This window comes from Zingiber officinale, chromosome 3A (genome assembly GCF_018446385.1).
Source record: "Zingiber officinale cultivar Zhangliang chromosome 3A, Zo_v1.1, whole genome shotgun sequence".
NCBI lineage: Eukaryota > Viridiplantae > Streptophyta > Magnoliopsida > Zingiberales > Zingiberaceae > Zingiber > Zingiber officinale.
The window spans coordinates 127,966,069-127,986,613 of NC_055990.1; the positions used below are offsets into that span (position 1 = coordinate 127,966,069).

A 20,545-nucleotide genomic window follows, 5' to 3' on the forward strand; every position below is an offset into this window, starting at 1 on the left:
ATCCAATGGCCATAGAGGTTTGGGATACAAACCAAAGGCTAAGAAGGATGTGCCCTCTTACCATAGAGTTTCATATAGTTATGGAACAAACCCTAGGTCTAGTGGTCAAGCCAAAAATACTAGGGAAGTCATCCCTAAGAGTATTTTTGCAATAAATGTGACTAAGACTTCTAAGAAGTCTAAGAAAGTCACAAACAAGGTCACAAGGGAGGTTATCCCTAGAGTTGACCTAGAAAATGTGACCAAGGCTTCTAAGAAGCCCAACAAGGTCACTAGGAAGGTATCTAGGGAAGTTATCCCTAGTGAGTACCTAGAGCATCCAAGGAGCACCAATAGGTGTTGGGTTCCTAGGAGCATCTTCTCTACCCCATAGATGGGTTAGAGAGTGTCAACTCTGATTAGAAGGGTAGTTAACCCAACTTTGAGGAAATTGACACTCAAGGAGCATTTTCAAGGTTTTTGTTAACCTTTGAAAATGAAATGGAATTATTATTTACTCCTTGAAAGAGTAAAATGTGCCAAATTGGAGAAGTATTGATTTTATTTTAAAGTGGCACAAATTTGAGAAAATCTTGAGAAATACCAAGTTGGGATTTTGGTATGTTCTTAGGCAATTTAAGGCAATCTGGGCCTTAATTCAAAAGTGCTACTCTTGAAGAAAAATGGAATATGCTAACATTTGAGGACATGTTTATTTTCAATTGGCATACATTAAATCAAGGAAATTAGAAATGCAAACTTAGGCTTTGGCATTTTCTTGAAGCACTTTAGGGCAATCTAGGTTTAAGTTGTAAGTTTTAGCTAAGACTTTAAGGATACTTAGATAGTTAATTTAGGTATATTTTATTTATGCTAAATATTGCCATGATTGTTTGCCCATAATATGCCATGACATCATGTCTATTTTTACATTCATGTTTTATTATGAAAAATCCAAAAATACCATGTCATAACATTCATACATCATGTAGTAATAGGATATTTTCTTTTGAAAATTATTTTCTTTTGATGTATGCCATAACATAATCATGCATTAAGTTTAATTCCTTGTAATTAAGGACAAATGGCATTTAACGACACTTATTGACAAGTGACATCCTAGGTGGATGTCTAACATTTCTAAAATACCTAGATAAATATGCATGATCCCTAGAATAGGGCAAAACCAAATTTTACATCTCACAAAGACCTCTAAGATGACTTGTATGTGTTTTGTCCACAATAGATACAAGTGAGATGTTAGAAAGATGAACAAAACTCAAGATGTTGATTTAGTGCATTCTTTTGAGTTTTAGGTTCATCAAAACACATAGTTATGTGTTTTCCCATCATTGGGAAAGCTAATGTACAAGTCATGTGCATTATGCCCAAGGAACATGATGGGATATTGGTTTTGAAAATGTTTTTAAAATATTTTTGGAAAACCTTGGTGAAGGCTATCTTTTGATAGTAATCACCATTGAATAGTTAGACACAAACTTGAAGAAAAACACTAAAGTTTTTGCAAGTTCTCAAGTTTGTGTCAATCCTTGAAAATATGATGTATTTTCATAGAAAGCTATTTTTCCATGATTAAGTATGCCCTAAATAATGTCTACACGAAATTTCATAATTTTTGGATTTTTGTAGAATTTTCTAGGGGTTTCTGAAGTTGACTGAAATGGAATTTCAGCAACTATCAGAGCTCCGATCGATCCATGGATCGATTGGAGTTCCTGAATCGATCCATGGATCGATTCAAACGGCAATTCCCGCGAGCAAAAGCTCGCTGGATCGATCAGCCGATCGATCCAGGTAGTCTGAATCGATCAGTGGATCGATTCAGAAAGGTTCAATCGATTGGAACCCAACTCCAATCGATCCAAGTTGCTGATTTTGGCTGGGAAGGCTTGATTTCAGCATCTTTGAACCTCTTTGAGTCTAGGTAACCATTCCAAACCCCTTAAATGCATTTGTATACATACAAAGGGTGTTTTCATGTTGAAAACAAGGATGGATTGGTTAACGAAGACTAAGTAGAAGTTTAGGTTGAGGTTGTTTCAAATTTTGAATATTTGAACCTCAAAACTTCTAAATTTGGGTTTCCTAAAGGTTTAGGGATTCCAAGTCATTGTTGGTGCAATGACAGAAGTTACCACCATGTCTTTAGGGGGAGGGACTTTTTAAAGACATGAAAATTATTTTTCATGAACCTTGGAAGGTGGTTAACCTTCTGTTGTGAACTTGCTCAAGGTTGAGCATTTAAACTTGAAATGGGGAGAAATGGGGAGTGGATATCCTCATTATTTCAAGTGGACACTCAAGTGGTAGATAATGCTCAAGGTTGGGTAGTTGTCTACAATGAGGGAGAAGTTAAGGATAAATGAAGGGTATGGGACCTTCATTATCGTGTTGATCACAACGAGTGATATTGTGAACAACGATGAGCAACTCTTCAGGGGGAGAGTCTTCAACAAATGGATTTGTTGAAGTGTGCCCAGAATTGGAGCATAGGTTGATGTGTGTCCAACGATGGGTTGATGTGTGCCAATAGGGGGAGAATGTATGGTTAAGTTTAGGCCTTCATTACCTATGGGAAGGTCATAGGGGGAGAATGAAAGGACTCATGAAAGGGAGTAAGTTAGGCTTTCATTACCTAGAGGGAGTTTGCCCTCTTAGGGGGAGAATGAAGAGCTTAATTTATGCTTTCATTACCTAGTGGCATGAAGAAGGAGGCTATGAGATTAGCCTAACTTACATATGGGATTGTAAGTGTTATTGTGGTATTGTCAAACATCAAAAAGGGGGAGATTGTTGGTGCAATATCCCTCAGGTCAAGGTTGACCTGGGTAACCAAGCTGAGTCTTGGTTTGGGTTTAGATGTTTGACAATAAGATATTGATTGAAGAAGAGTCAAGTAGGTCAAGGTTGACTGGATACTTGACTGGGAAGTCCTAACTGGGATGTTAGGCAAAATGAAAGACCTTGTGAGTAGGTCAAGGTTGACTGGATACTTGCTAGGCAGTATGAAAGTCCTGGTGAGTGAAGCCAGGCAGAAGAAAAGTCCTGGTGAGTGAAGCCAGGCAGAAGGAAGTCCTAGTGAGTGAAGCTAGGCAGATGGAAATCCTGGTGAGTGAAGCCAAGTGAAAGTCCTAGTGAGTGAAGCTAGGCAGATGGAAATCCTGGTGAGTGAAGCCAGGTGAAAGTCCTAGTGAGTGAAGCTAGGCAGATGGAAAACCCTAGTGAGTGAAGCTAGGTGAAAATCCTGGTGAGTGAAGCCAGGTGAAAGTCCTAGTGAGTGAAGCTAGGCAGATGGAAAACCCTAGTGAGTGAAGCTAGGTGAAAGTCCTGGTGAGTGAAGCCAGGCAAGGGAAAATCCAGATGGATCAAGGATGATCGGACATCTGGTGCTGGGAAGTCCAAGTAGGTCAAAGGATTGACTGGATACTTGGCATGAAAGAAAAGTCCAAGTAGGTCAAAGGGATTGACCGGATACTTGGCACAGAGAAAAGTCCAAGTGGGTCAAAGGGATTGACCGGACACTTGGTAAGGGAGTCCTAGCAGGTCAAGGGAGTGACTAGATGCTAGGCATGACATACCAACAGGTCAAGGTTGACCGGATGTTGGTTTGGAAGGTTTGGGACTTGGTTTTGGACAAAAATCAAGTGCTGGATCGATCAGTGGATCGATCCAGGCTCTGGATCGATCAGTGGATCGATCCAGACCTGTCCCAGCGAACAGAGAGCCTCTGGATCGATCCGTGGATCGATCCAGAGGTCCCAATCGATCAGTGGATCGATTGGGACGCGGCTGCTTCGCGCGATAAGCGCTGGATCGATCCGTGGATCGATCCAGGCGCGTTTCCAGAGCACAGAGGCGCTCTGGATCGATCCGTGGATCGATCCAAAGCCTCCCCGATCGATTGGGAACATTCGAATCGATCGGGATCCGACCGTTGGCGTCGTTTATAGCTGCAGGCGTGTGATGGCTGCGGCAATCGCTTCTCCGATTCACTCCAGATTACTCGCCAGCTCCTCCACAGCACTCTCAAAGATCAGATCGCCAGTTCTTGAAGGATCTTGGAAGCTTTCCAAGTCAAGAGGCGGATCAAAGGCAAGAAGAGAAGCTAGGGTTAGGGTTTTCTGTACTCATTGTAAGCTTTGCGCTTGTATCTTGTTTCCCTTTCCTTTCTTCTTGTACTGAGAGTCTTGTAGAGCTTCTCCGCCCTCGGTAGTTACCGAAAAGGAGTGTGTTCATAGTGGAGGGTGCGTGCGTGGTGTGGATCCTTGGACTAGTCACCTCTTGTGAGGTGGATACCAAGTAAACCAACCGTGTTAGCGTTGTTGTATTTGTTTCTGTATTTTCCGCTGCATATTCTTGAAGAAACGAGCAACGCCGAGCAACGCCGAGCAACGAGCGAACGCGACGAGCTATTCACCCCCCCTCTAGCTACTTTTGGTCCTAACAATAACTGCTACAACTATATGTTAATTTAATTGTAGCAGCTATGAAACCGTGCTCTTACAACGTGCCGATTTAGATGATGATAAAAAGGAGAGAGATAATAATGAAAAAAAGTTGCTACTGTATAGTGAAGGGTAGTTGAGTAATTATACATGGGGTGGGATGTCTTTTTGAAAACAAAATTAAAATAGTGCATTACTCTGATGATTAAAAAAAAAAAAGGCGTCCTTTTTACTTTTGCCAAAGAAAAAAACAGTGCATTTATACAATTTGAATTTGGAAAATCTCTGGAGAATCTGTACCTTCAATTTTTTTGGTCATCATTTATACAGACACTTAAAGTATTTCTCAAGTAGCGGAATGACATCAGATAGGTTTTCCATATGGTTAAGTCAGGTTTTCTAACTTAATAATCAAGTTTGGGTACTAGTTATATTGTATCTTAGTTTTGTGTGTATTTTGTGGTTGGTTGCTCACATAATATACTCTTAAATTGGGTGCAACAGATTTGTGTACCCATTTGTCATTTGGAGTAAAATTCAGGTCAGGTAGAAAAATAGTTGGATTCAGTCAGTGAACACTCTTAACTAGTACTACTTAGTTTGTTCTTTTTCTAAATGATAAGGGATAGTCTTCTATCCAATATCTCTGGAATGTTTGCCTGCCTGGCCAGCAAGTTACTTGTTGAAAACATAGATAATTTTGCATGGTAAACCAGTTGTCAATTTTCATTGTTTATGTTGCCGAATTGAACACGAGAATATGGTTTGCAGTGATGGACACGTATTTCATTTGAAGTATCATCTTTCAAACTCAGGCATATTTTTAACAAGAAGCTACACTCTGAGCCCACATCTCATCTAGTATTTATCAACTTATGCAGTTTAAACGGAGAAACAGAATTTACAAAGAGGAGCAGCGACAGATAAGAGCTGCTGCAAGAAAGGCAAAGGAGGAAGCAGAAGGGGTCAAAGATAGTAGTCACCACTAGCAGTTGATCATAAACATCCCAATCAAATCTGATGGATCAGCTATGTTGGATGTGTTTTTTTTTATCTTGATGCTTTGTCGATTTGAAGAACTGTGGCCTGTTACCCTTGAAGAACCTCTGGGATTCATTTGCCGCAAACCAAGAAAATAATACCTTTTGTAGGAAAACTATTTTGCTCCAGTTGGAAGGTTTATGCCTTGCTAAGAAGTTTACATTGTTGGCTGATAAGCCATTCCAAGATTCCAGCAATCATCTTATCATCAAAATCTACTAATGCTGAAGTTCCTTTGCTTCAAACATTTATTTTAGAATGCTACATCTTAATGATGTATAAACATAGTTGTGCAAGCTGATTTCAGGGAATGTTGTCATAAAATGATCCACAGGTTTACGGTTATTTTTCAATGAAAATTGAGTGAATGCCCAATGACATACACATCAAAGTCGAGAAATGCATTCTTAGAAACTAGACATATGGTTGATCTACTTATCAGTAAAAATCCAGAGCATTTTCCTAACCCAGTGATCAGGGAAACGAATTATTGCAAGAGACTTGACTACAAGAAGTTGAACACTGTGATAGAACAGTTCGAGATCGATAGATGTTTTACTAAAGAAGCTGAAAGATGCCTATACTTGTTGATCAATGTTAAACTCTTTGGGTTGATTTCAAATTCACCATTTCATGTGAATTTGATTCAATATTGAATTGATTATGTTGTGCAATCTTAATTCTTTCTTTTAAGTCGTTGAATTTTGTTGGACAAAAATCATAAGGACGCCCTAAATTTTACAAATCATAAAAGGAGGTTCCTTTTTTCAAAAAAAAAAAAAAAAAAAAAAAATCAAATCAAATGGACCCTCTCATGATTTTATCCTAAAAATATCCCTTGATCCAGTGCTATTGTAAAAATTTCGAGTAGCTGCAAGGTTTAAAATTTAGAATATCTGAACAGTATTATATTAAAATACTATTTATCAATTTGGTTAAAATTATTTAAACTTCATCAAAAATTACTTTAAAATAATTGTAGAAATTATTATATAGCTGTTACAATCCTAAATCGTAAACTTATCCTAAACATGTTATAACAGTTACTGGGTAGCTTCTACATATTGTAGCAATTAATTACTTGGTAACTTTTATATGGTGTAAACCTTAAATCTTAATTTCTAAACTCATTTTCAACATTTTGTAGTAGTTATTCGGTGGCTTGTATAATAACACTGGATCTAAGGATATTTTCAAGATAAAATTACTAGAGGAGACGTTCATTTGATTTTTTTTTTTTTTGAGAAAAAGGAGGGTCCATTTATTATTATTATTATTTTTAGAAAAAGGGATGTTCATTGCATGGATTAGGGACGTTCATTGAATGGATTAGGCATTCTTCAAATTGTTATCCACGAGTTCTTATCTCACTTTGGTATCTACCTTGAAAGTGAGTCAACGTTGCGACTGGAAATGCTTTTTGGTTTTGATTATTGGCGCAATTATATTGTTGAGTTAGAACAAGTGAAAGACGTTTGGGGAGACTAAGACATCGGGGAGAGATCGTTTGTACCAACTATTTTTGTTATTTAGGTACACGATTATTAGTATAGTTTGTTAAGTGTGTAATGGTAGGTTAACTTGATAAAGTAGTATAAGTGGATTAAACATTTAACAATTAGAGAAATCCAAGTAAATCAAGAGACTACAAGTTTAAACAGGTCAAAAATGACTGAATGCTTGATAATTTAAATTTTTGATAGATTAAGGATGATCAAATACCTAGCAAATAAGAATGATCTAGATGCAAAGCTTCTTGAGATAGTAGACTTAGAAATGAGGGTGCATGAAGAAGTCCTAGAAGTATGACCATGTAACCCTTAACTTAGGTATTTGTTCTTTGTAGAAGGCCGACTAGATTCAATTGTCTAGACAACGTTAGGATCAATTGTTTTGCAAATAAATTATTTTTAGGTTCAATTCAAACTATACGAGACTAATTAGAGTTCATATGGTAAAAAAGACGATTCGCTTGCCCTCAGTGTCCCCGTCAACCAGGGTCGTCTCAATCATTCTTGAGGCCCTAAGCGGAAAAAAAATTTAAATTTTTTTAAAATAAATATTAGAAACATTTAATTTGATTAGTTATAGCAAAAGGTGAAATTTGCCACCCTAGCAGCCCAACATGACCGACCCTACGACCATATGCAAGGAGGTAAATCGGAAAGCTGTAGTTGGCAATTGCGGAGAGAGCATTTTTCTTGACTTTGTCGAGATTCAACATCTTGCCCATTATAAGGAATAGGGTTTGTATGTTAGTTTACGGTTGTTTGCTTCGGACCTTGTTTCTTGTTATTCTTCTTGTTTTCGAATCCTGCCGTGGACCGAAACAGTAGAAACCATATGTTTCCTTTTTGCTGTCGTGGCACATTGCAAAGAATTTGTGCTGAGAATTCATCTTTTGATTTCAATAGAGTTGGGGGCTTTAGAATTTCCTGCCATGAATTGAGGTTTCAGGCTTGGTTTTCTTCTTTGCATGTATGTTGTAACATGTTTTAAGATTTTGTTTGCTGTCGTGAGTTAAGGTTTCAGATCTGGTTTTTCTTCTATATCTAGTATGCTGTAAAGAATGTTATTTGAAGTTCACTGCCGAGGACCTCAAAGGAATGAAATAAATTGTACGAACTAGGCATGTAGATTATATTCTTCAGCCCTATAATTTGCGTTTCACATTCAGATTTAGTTTTTTTCTCCTTGTTACCTTAATAGGCACGATTGGCTTATGTTTATCCCTGCTTATGGTTTGAGCAGATTTAGTTACCTTACTACTTGTTTAGATTCATACTTCATGGAGATGGAGTTCCTAAATCCAAAATTGTATAGATTTTAGAAGATATGACATCTATAGTAGCAGAGTACATTTGATTTGGTGCCTAGTAGATTTAATGTACCTGCTGTAAAGAGATGAGTACAATTTTGAAGAAGTAAGATTTTGCTTTTCTTGGCTTTAATTTAGTTGTGATCCTGTGGGCAGATTTAAAAGGTTATAACATGAATTCAAAGTGGTTCTGGTTCTAAGTGTCGGTTTTGGATTTTGATTACTTTCTTTTATACAGATTAGTTGCCTTGGAAGAATTCTGTGAAGTCTAAATTGTATTAGAGTTTACTGTACGTTTAGTTGCCTTGGAAGAATTTTGTGAAGTCTAAATTGTATTAGAGTTTGCTGTATAGTTTAGTTGCTTTGGAGATTTCTGTGAAGTTTAAATTGTATCAGAGTCTGCTGTACAGATTAGTTTTGTGCTTATTAGACCACTTCTTTTAGGACTTATGAGCATGATTAATTCAATCCTATGAAGTTTGATTTGGTTTAGAGCTGTTGTGCAGTTTCGGCTGGTATTATGAAAGGGTTACGGGCAATTCCCTTTAGAGTTTCAAGTGCAGATTTTATTAAGCTTATAGTGCAGAATATTGATTAAGTTTGTAGGCAGATTTAATTAAGCTTATAGTGCAGAATTTTGATTAAGTTTGTAGGCAGATTTGATTAAGCTTGCATGCAGATTTAGTTTTAGTGCAGTTTTAATAAGCATTTCAGTACAATTTCATTAAGTATTTTCATGCAATTCTGTTAAGTATTTCAGTACAGTTTTATTGAGAATTTTAGTGCAATTTTGTATGAGACATCCTCTTAATAGAGGTATTAACAACTATAAACAAGATAAAGAAAAGAAAGAAAAAGTCCAAGGCCTTAAGTAGATCCCAGAGTCAAGACTTTAGGGATTTTGGCACACAAGGTGCTTATTAAAATGTCAAGACATTTAAAGAAGAAATAATTAAGATAAATCAGCTTATAAATCAGTATTTTACTTTTATCAGTGGCACTGTGCTGGACTCTCAGTTGTCCTTGGGTTGAACTCCCATAGTCGTCCCTAGGTTTAGATAACCTAGTATGCTGGACTCTCAGTTGTCCTTGGGTTGGGCTCCCATAGTCGTCCCTAGGTTTAGATAACCTAGTAAACCCTACTAGATTCGAGACCAGCTATCTCGGGTCTAGTTAGGGATGCGCGCATAGCAAGTACAGTTGCCGGGCCCAAGAAGAAAGTTGATTATTATTTTGAAGTATTATAAGTATAAGTTTTTGAACAAGAAAAATAAGTTTCACATAAGTATAAAAGTATTAAAGTATAAGTTTTAAACAAGTGGAATAAAAGAATAAGTTTAGTACAAATGAAATAAGTTTCATTTTGTTTTAAATCAGCAAGTTTAGTTTTCTTTTATGCTAGCATGTTATTTAGATTAGCTTACTTTTCTTTGCTATTAGAAGAGCATGAGTAGCTTTACATGTTTAGCATTTCAGTCTGTTTGATTCCTTTACTATTGGATGAACATGAGTAGTCTTCAGTAAGCATTCAGTTAGTTCATGTTATAGATATATGTACAAGTATATCGAGTTTTTGTGAGTTAGATAGCGCTTACTAAGCATTCGCTTATAGTTTGCATTTCCTCTTACTGCAGATAAAGGAAGACGACGAGGAGGTGCAGATGGTGTGTAATGCCAGGACTATGGGAGAGACTTGGGATGTTGTTACGTTTTCCGCATTTTAGTGATTAATAAATATTGAGATTGTATTTTGAGTTCTATGTCATTTGAGATTGTTTTAGATAGTATGCTAAGATGAATTCAGTATAGTAGGTATGTAGTTTTGGGTTTTGATACTTATTTAACTGTGTGGGTGCTTGATGTATGTTCCAGCCGCCTGTGGCTGATGTATACTATGTATGTATTTCAGTATATGGTCACTGGTACAGGGGAGATGCTGCCGAAATTTTTCGGTAGAGACTCCTCGTGATTTCGATCATACCGGTTAAGTAGAGTTAGTAGTTAAGTAACGATCACCCTTAAAGAGTAGTATAATAGTGAGAAGGGTGGTCATTACAGTTTTTTTTTTATCAATTTTAACTTTGATAAATTATTAGTGAAATTTATTTATCTAAAAATATTTAGCTAGAAAATATTGATGGTGAATTATTAAAAAAAATAAAAGAAAAATAAAATTTAAGAAAGAAATAATACTACATTATTGAATATGTTTTTGACTTTTAAAAATACTTTTATCATATATATATATATATATATATATATATATATATATATATATATATATCAATTAAGTGTAACCAATAAATATTTTGAATTTATTAACAAAATTTAATTTTGATTAATAAATTAAAATTTTATCATTAAAAAATTTAAAATTACTAATTAAATTTTATAAAAAAAATAAATTACCAACTAAACCTAATTTTAATAGTAAAAAAAATTAAAATTATCAATTAAATCAGCACGAGTAAAAAAAATAAAAATGATCCAAATTTAATCTATAAAAAAATTTAAAATTTTTGATCAAATATAGTTTAGCTAGTAAAAAATTAAAATTATCGATAAAAATAAATCTTGACTAAAATTTATTTTAACCATAATTTTAAATATTTAATATCCATACTCATATGTTTTTACATTAATATTCATATTTAATTTTTTATATATATATATACAATTTATGGACCCCAATATAATATGGGCTCTAGGCATAGCTCTTAGGTTAACACGGAGGAAGTAAATCGCAGGTGACTACTAGATATTAGTGCAGGTGGCTAAGACATAGGGGAAGATATGTTCGGACGCGTCGAATTTCGACCATAAAATTTCATATGATAACACCCCATGTCTCAATCATTACACTATTTCGAGAGGACGAGACTAATTAGTGTTCACGTTCATGAACATTACTAAAAGTGCTCATACTTGTCCTCTAACGTTTCATTGTTCTCCATCTTCTTTATTTTGTCAAGCTTCCTACTTCTATTCTTTCTTGTTTCCCTTATGTTTTTCATCCTTAAGAAAAACATTCGAACTTGCCGTGAGAAAATATTGTTGAAGGCTACTTATTATAGAAGTTTTAACCAAAGATACTCTAATATGCTCAAAATGTATTAAATAATTATAGTTAAAATTGTGTTATTATTGATTAAAATGCTCTATTAATTAAAATAGATTCAATTTGATCAAGTTTCATCATAACTGTTATTAAAATTCGCTCAAGTTCGATTCATCATATAGATAGACATTAGACTAGTACTCGATCACTTATCAAGCTTGATCAAATTTCTAACAATCTCTTCCATTAATATGTAAACCTGTAATCTCAAGTAATTAATCATCAAATACAAATGCTTCAACAATTCCTAAAATATAGGAATATCATATTAGAGAAAAAGAAATTCATAAACTTCGTCATTATTCCAATTAGCTAGCTTTTATATTTTGAGAACTCTCAATTTTTTTTGAAATAATAAAACATAATATATCATTGCACATAATAAATGGAGCAAATAAAGTGAATATCAATTAAAATTTGCCTAAACACAAACTAATATAAATGACCTATTGTTGGAATATTTTGGTCAACGAGATCAACCGCAAACTCCTATGACCCACCAATTTGAAATCCCCACCTTGCTCTCTTACCCTTCTTTCTACTTTCCTTGTCGGAAAACCGCCGAGAAAACTATTCGCTCATGATTCATGCGTACACTCTTTCCGTGTCAAAAGCGCGTCCAATAACCTATTACTTGTAATCCATTCAAGTTGTACCCTAATTAGTGTGCCTCTACTACATGCTTAATCATAGGGTGAAGACTATGTTCTTCTCTCAAAACCAATAGTTTTTTCTTCTTCATGTGCTTTTGGATCACCTCTAAACAAATCAAACATATTGAGGAGGGGAGAGAAATAGAGAGGAGAAGGAGAAGAAGATGTTGACGACGAAGAACTCAATGGCAGCAATAGAAGGGTTGATGCTTGATGATGTGATCCAACGTTTGTTGGAAGGTAGGCGTGGAGCGCGACAAGTGCAACTCTCAGAGGCCGAGATTCGCCAACTTTGCCTTGATGCCAAGCATATCTTCTTAGGACAACCCAACCTCCTCGAGCTTCATGCCCCCGTCAAGATTTGTGGTTTGTTCTTTTATAACTTGTGCCTCTATATATGATTTGCACTTCTCGGTATGCTATTGAGTTTGAAGTTTTAATCTTTGTGTGATGAAATAATTTTTTTTCTAAATTAAATGATTTTAGATTTTTTTTGTTTCTTTTACCAATTATGCCTAATAATTGACACCCTAAAGGATAACTTTGAATGTAAGACATTCTTTCTACATTAGCACAACTATTTATCATGAATGTCATGATCCTTCTCTAGCATTTTCTCATTTGTTATAATAGTGATGGTGTTTGTTATGAATGTTGTGTTAAACAGACTTGAATAGATGAAATAATTTCAACATCTTATATTAGATCATTAAGAAAATATAGCCAAAGTAGTTCTAAATCCATAACGATCAATTACTTTGTAATGTGTCTTCCAGACCCGATACATTTTCCAAAGAGAATTCTTTAATTTTTACTTTCTCATTGTTGTCTTTCTACGACGACGACGATGATGATGATGATGATGATGATGATATTAAAAAAAAAGTAATATCATGTGTGCCAAGGAGACTATATAACCATCACTTTCGCATTATTATCTTTTGTTATTTCTATTTTAACCCATCATAAAATAAAAATTACCTTTATTTTTTACACATTAAAGAGTCATATAATATCAAATATATTAAAGCCAAAACTACCTAAACCTTAGAAGATCAAACAAATATAACTTCTCTATAAATAATATAACAAAATAAAGCGTAGACAGAAGTATTATCAAAAGCTTGTAAATTTTTCTCTATCATTTAGTTGTTAAAGTATGAATACTAAATTCATGCATAATTTTTGAGAGAAAATGCGCCCCACATTTAATAGAGTGACCTAAATGACTAGACAACTATTAGTTTTCAAATAGCTATAATTGACTAGAATCCAATTCAATTGACTTGACTAAAATTTTAAAAAATTGGCCATTGCGAACTAACAGTCAAATGTTTAGTCGATTGAGTCAACCCTAAATTGACTAGAACCCTGTTCAATTGATTGAAGTCCAAATTTAATCAACTCAAGCCTAATAAAGGGTATTTTATTTTTGACCAAGTATTAATAGTCAAGGAGATCATCTATAATTGACTCAATTTGTTCTAATACCTCAACTTCACTCGGCTTAACCTTGTAAGTTGGTACAAATCCAAGATTGAGCTTGACCCGAACTACAATTATAAACCTATTGCTCATTAGTCAAAGGCTTTCTACAAGCAACCATGTAGCCCTCCCTAATTTGCCCCCTATCATCCCTGATGTTGTTGTCCAAAATCACACCTTAATTGTGGTTGCATGCATCTAGTCCAATGAACTCTATGATTTCCATGATCACACCTCAATCCAAGATCGACACCATCGAGTCTAATGAGCTCCACAATCGTTATAATCACACCTTGACCTAGGGTATGGCAATCTACATGACCACATCTTCAACAACATGATCTCATAGAGTCCACTAGCTCCATGAGCTTGATGTGCATTATCTAGTCTCCTCGGGATGGTCTAGTGACTAGCGCATAAGGTCCTATTACCATGATATCTGAGGTTCGAATTTCAGCATAGCCAAGATAAATATCTCCCTCATGCGTCAGTCATTATTCCAAAGGCTAGTTGCCACCCATGATTTATCTCTTTTGTGTTGACCTTGGGATGGATTGGAGGGGTACTGGGGATGAACATAATCACCTTTTGCCACCTTGATGTGCATTATCTAAGTACCTACACAAACCAATAAAATACACTTAAAGCATATTGTTAACACATCGAAACATGTGGCTAAGTCCAACAACCATGGAGTATTGTTTCTCCAAAATAAGAAATCTTCTAAATTTTTTTTGTTTTTCTTCTCAAAATCATTCATAGGGAACTAACCAAGACTAACTTCTCTACCTAAGCCACATGGGGCATGATTTAGTTTGGAATCCAACATGTCACATCTCAAGAGCCTTTTCAATATATCCTTTTGTGATAATCTTAGAATACCCAAGGGATATCTTGATGTATCCATATACCTAACACAGAACAAACATCATCTTGATCTTTAATCTCAAAATTTTTAGCTAGAAATATCTTAGTTTGTGCAATAAGCCTATAATGTTATTGGCCAGTAAAATGTCATTGACATATAAAACTAAAAAGACTGATTTATTAAGTTTGCAAATCATATTCTTTGGGTCTCTCATACAAAATTTTCTAGTTATACCAAATTGATAATCTCATCAATGTTTCCATTGGGAAGAGTTATATTTACATACATCTGATATAACTCAAGATTGCAATGCACCACCAATATCATTATAGTCCTAAAAGAGTCTTTCAGAAAAGTCATAGAAAATGTCTCTTAAAGTTAATACCATTTTATATGTAAAGCCTATGAAAATGTCTCTTTAAGTTAATACCTTTTTATATGTAAAGCCCTTTGTGATAAGATAAGCCAATACCTCTCCACATCATCTTTCAAATTCCTCTTAGTTTTAAATATTCATTGTGACCAATGGATCTCACACCTTGAAATGAGACAAGATTACATGTCATTGTTCTTCTAAACTTAATCTCCTCATTCATGGTATCAATCCACTTATGAGAGTTAGAACTTTCATGGCTTGATGGAAGTTGATTAGAAACTCTTCCATCACTCCAATAACATTCACATGTTCTTAGAGAAATGATACTACATTCCTCTAGAATTCATCAGTAAAAAAGTCTTGAATGCTGTTTACTTGAACAATCATATCTACTATAACACTTAACACCATGGTTAGATCTGATGCTTTTGATCATTTTGTAAACTTGTTTCTCAACTTTAGTCTTATAATTTTGAACACATATAGCAATTGTGACTTTTCATGAATAAGATCTATGTAGTATACCCATAAAAATCAACTATGAATATTATAAAATAATAACCATTTCAAAAAAACTCATAGAGAATGGCCTACAAATATTCATTAAATGCAACAATGATATCAATTAAATAAAAATTATCATAATCTAACAAAATATCATAACCAACCAATTTTAAATTATAAAATAAAATAAATTTTCCATTCCAAAATGAATAAAAAAACATTTGTCCAAAATAGAAAAATAAACCAAGTCTTATCTAAAAGATGGTACAACAAGTGTCTCATTAAGATCCAAATAAAATCTAGTCATTAATAATAATCTAAATCTTACTATTGCATTAACTTTAACCATCTTTTGATTGACCACATAGATATATATTTCAGCATCACTTGACTTTCGACAACTCTGGCAATCCTGCATAAACACTAGTTGTTGCACCAAAATGTATTCACCATATGTGTTTAAATACTAAAGTTAAATTAATTTCAAAACAAACCAAATTAAGAAGCATACCTATTTTAGTATGCCAAGTGTGATAATTGGTATACTACTTCCAATGCCCTTTAGTTCCACAAAAGAAATAACTAGTATTTGTTGGTTCATTCAATTTCTTTTGAGGTGTCATATTTGCATCTTTCATATCCTTTTTTATTCTTTCCCTTATCCTTAGAGGTTGTGGTGAGGCAAGTTCTTCCAATATTATCTTGCTTCAACCTTTTCTTTTATTGGACGCATTGCGAGAATATCTCAACCAGAGATTATGGCTCCCTATGGTAGTTGCAACTCACTTAACCCGACTAAATTGTATTCGAAGCGATATCAAAACCAAATGCATCAACAAGTCCTTAGAAAGTTATAGCTTAAGCACTTTTAATTTGGAAGCAAGATGAGACATTTACATTATGTACCTCCTGGTATTGTCTTTGCCCTAATGGCTTATTGAATTAGACTTGTTAAGAGTGCACCAACTTTAGTTTTTTTTTTTCATTCTTGACAAATTCTTTTTCAATGTTCGCAAGGATCTATGTGGTTGTGGTCTTTTCATGGTTTTGTTCCCTTAAATTCCCTTGGAATGACCTTCTTCATGATCACCATACAAATAAGATTTAATTTCTCCCACCTTTCTATTTCCCTCTTTTCACCATAGGTACTTTTATCCATAAGAGGTGTAAAAAACTTATCCCTTAATGCGTTGAGATCTATGACTTTGAGAACTATCAAGAGGTTCTTTTGCCATGAATTGAATTTAGTGTCATTTAACATAGGAATAGAGTTGATGTTGACATTATTTAAGAGTACTCTTAGTTGGATAGAGAACAAAAAATAAACAAAACAAGTCACATAAGTCTCAAAATAAAAATAATAATAAATTTTAATATAAGTAAACCACATCTCAAGATATCAAGTATTCCATTAATATTTTGGTTTTGGACATAAATACTAGCTTGTTAAGGATATCTTGATATAGTAATCCAACATTGACAATAAAAACATTTCAAACAATAAGACTTTCGTTTAGCTGATTTGCTAATCACATGTAAAGTCGAATAATTATCACATATTTTCACCACAAGTGCACATGTAATTCTATTAAATATCAATCTTCCTTTGGGACAATTAATATTCCAATAAATTACTTATGCACAATTATTTATATTTCAAAATAAATTAATTCCTACAAAGGACAACATTTCCCTTTAATTAATTATCTTAAAACATATGTATGAATTATTCCTTAAAACACAACATCCAAGAAAAAGTTGTTCAAAAGACAACTTAATTTTAATTCAAAAATTTTTCATTCAATGAACTCAAATTCAATGATAATAGAAGTGTACTACAAATTGTAATATGTAAAGGACATTCTAAAAACATTTCCCAATGATTTAATATAAGGAGTTTTTATTGGGAATAAAATCAAAGTTTCATATTAGAAATACATGAAAAAGATCATATGTTTATAAGATGAAAGATATCTCCATTAATATGAGACCTTTTGGGTAGAACCCAAAAATAAATCTATAAGGACTTAGACTCAAAGTGGACAATATCATATCACTGTGAAAATATATGAATTCTTTTAGCCCTAAGAAGTGGTATTTGAGCCATGGTCTAGATTGATTCATGTGGGTGGAATAGTGACCTTGAATGAGGGAGGCGGGGCTCGCAAAAGAGTGAGCTCTAAGTGAAAAGTCCAAACAACTTAAGGTGATCGGATGCTTGGTAGAAGTCTAATTTAAGCATGTCAAGATGATTGAATGCTTGGCGAAAATCCTATGGGAGTGAACCCTAGGTGTGGTTAAAAGTCTTAGAGGAGAAAGGGTGAATAGAAAAGATCTTGAGTTTATAAGATAGAAGATATCTCTATTGATATGAGGTCTTTTGGGTAGAGCCCAAAAATAAATCCATAAGGGTTTAATTCTAAAAGTGACAATGCCATACCATTATAGAGATATATGAATTCTTTTAGTTCTACCAATTTTTAAGTACCACTTATTATAAAATTTAAAGGGTAAAAATCAAAAGGGCACCTCATTTTTTCTGAATCATCAAAGAGATGCTCCTTATTTATTTTTAATAAAAAAAGTGACTCACCTTATTAGCTCCCACTGTAAAATGACAGAGTAGCTTTCAGTATCTTTACCACATGCATTAAATATAGTATCAGACGGATTTGACATGTTCAATAATATTCATATTGTAGTAACTACGATTTTGTAGCTGCTATAACGCATAATTTGATTAAAAGTATTCATGTTGTAGCAATTACAATTTCGTAGCTACTATAACGCATAATTTGATAAAAAAATTCACATTATAGCAGCTACGATTTCGTAGTTACGATATAGTAGTTCAACCTTATTCATCTAATATTCATGTTGTAGTAACTACGAAACCGTAACTACTATTACGTGATTTGACCTACTCACCTAATCTTTAAGTTGTAGTAACTATGAAACCGTAGCTGCAATAATGCGCCCAACCGATTCATGATTTAATGCGTGTGGAGGAAGCGTGTGGTGAGAGCTTAAGGGCAGTTGTGTCATTTTACAAGGGATTGTTGGGGTAGAGCTTCATTTTGATTAAAAAAAAAAAAAAAAAAATCAAAAGGAGCATTTCCATTAAAAAAAAGGAGACTCTTTTGATTTTTTTTCTAAATTTAAATACATGAAAGACACTTTTAAATCTAGTCTCATGTTAGATCATCAAGAAAAATATAATGGATGCATAACTGATTTCATTCATAATGACTAATTACTCATTTGAACTATAAACTTCATTTATCAAACAAATACGTTTTCCAAAGAGAATTGCATTTCCATTTTTTTCTATCTTCTTTCTCTGACCATGGGATGTTTTAAAAAAAAGTAATTCATGTGTTTCCAAGGACCATAACCATCTAATACATAGATAAATTTTCTATTATCTTTTGTATTTTTTTAGTCCATTATAAAATAAAAATTATCCTTAAATTTCTACACATTAAGTTAATGCCCAAATTGCCAAACTTTAAAAGATCACTTATAAATGGGTTAACTTATATGACAATACGCAACATACAATTATTCACATGCAAGCTCAATGTTGGATTAAGGATTCAACATCTTGTATAAACAAAATAGTTTGATCATGATCAACTACCTAGTCGAGCTTACTAAATGCAATTAATATGAAGGTTATATGAGATATGTGACTAGGATTGCTATCCCTATCTTAATCTATCAAATTATGTTTGTTAACATTTGACATTAAACAATGATTCATTCTTTAAACACTTAATTCTAAGTGTATACAAAATATTATTTTGTAAGACAAGAATCCACAATATGATTGGGATATTTTCATGTGTTGTAAGATAAATTATTTTGTAAATCTATAGGGAAACTAAACTCACTTATTACATTTTCACTAATTTTTGCATGTTTTTGTTGCACATATCATATGATTATTACTAATCCTATTTTCTTACGTGACGATTAGCTAGAATATGCAAATGTATTTGAGTGATATGGTGGTTTGGTGATGGTATATTCTCCTAACTCGTTATATTCTTTATAGGTGATATACATGGGCAATATCTTGATCTTCTAAAGTTGTTCGAAAAAGGTGGTTTCCCTCCACAATCAACCTATTTATTTCTTGGAGATTATGTCGATAGGGGGAAACAAAGCTTGGAAACCATATGTTTACTTCTAGCATATAAGATCAAGTACCCTGATAAAATGTTTCTTCTACGTGGAAATCATGAAGATGCAAAAATAAATCGAGTTTATGGATTTTACGATGAGTGCAAAAGGAGGTTCAATGTTCGTCTATGGAAAACATTCTGTGATTGCTTTAATTGCTTGCCGATGGTCGCACGAATTGATGAAAAGATATTGTGTATGCATGGGGGGCTTTCACCAGAACTAGATAGATTGGATCAAATTAGAGAGATTGAAAGACCCATAGAAATTCCTGACTATGGCCTTCTTTGTGATCTGCTTTGGGCTGATCCTGATCCTAAGAGTGAAGGGTGGACTGAGAGTGATAGGGGGATTTCGGTCACTTTCGGTGCTGATAAACTCGAAGAGTTTCTAGCGAAGCATGATCTTGATCTTATATGTCGTGGCCATCAAGTTAGTATACATTATCTTATTTGATTTTCTATCTTCGTTTATTGTTTTTAATGATACAATTCCATTGTAGGTTGTCGAGGATGGGTATGAATTTTTTGGAAATCGAAAATTAGTTACTATATTTTCGGCACCAAACTACTGTGGAGAGTTTGATAATGCAGGAGCATTGTTGAGCATAGATGAGAACCTATTTTGTTCATTTGAGATATTGAAACCCCAAGAGTTGTCATCCACTCCGGGTAGCTCTCATGGAGGAAAACCACCGAAGAAGGTATTTAACCGTTACTAAATCTATCACAATTTGTACATAAGTTTTGTCAAATCTATCATATTTATGTTAGTTTTTGATAAATTGCCAAATCTAACTAATGTTAAGGTTAATTTTATGATATTTGTTATAACTTCTATATGTTATCGTAATATATTATTGTTCATTTCAGTCGGAAGCTACCACCAGAGGTTGATGATCTTAGAAAATTGTTGAACCCTAACTCATCTCGAAGTGGGACATTCAAAGGGTGTTAATCTAAAAGAGCACGCAACAACCTCTTGATGACATGCGAGTCATTTTTGTTCTTGTCATGCAAATGCAAGAAATCAAATGTAAATTAGCATTAAAC

At 33.9% G+C, this 20,545-nt stretch overlaps 1 protein-coding gene across 1 annotated transcript; it reads left to right on the forward strand.

Annotated features, from left to right (window-relative positions):
* Nucleotides 1-12,239: 12,239 nt before the first annotated feature.
* On the forward strand, nt 12,240-20,214 carry LOC122050650 (serine/threonine-protein phosphatase PP1-like). Its single transcript, XM_042611541.1, has 3 exons — nt 12,240-12,441; nt 19,366-19,925; nt 19,996-20,214. Exons 1-3 carry the CDS (start codon nt 12,240-12,242, stop codon nt 20,212-20,214), a joined length of 981 nt encoding a protein of 326 aa, XP_042467475.1.
* Nucleotides 20,215-20,545: the final 331 nt, after the last annotated feature.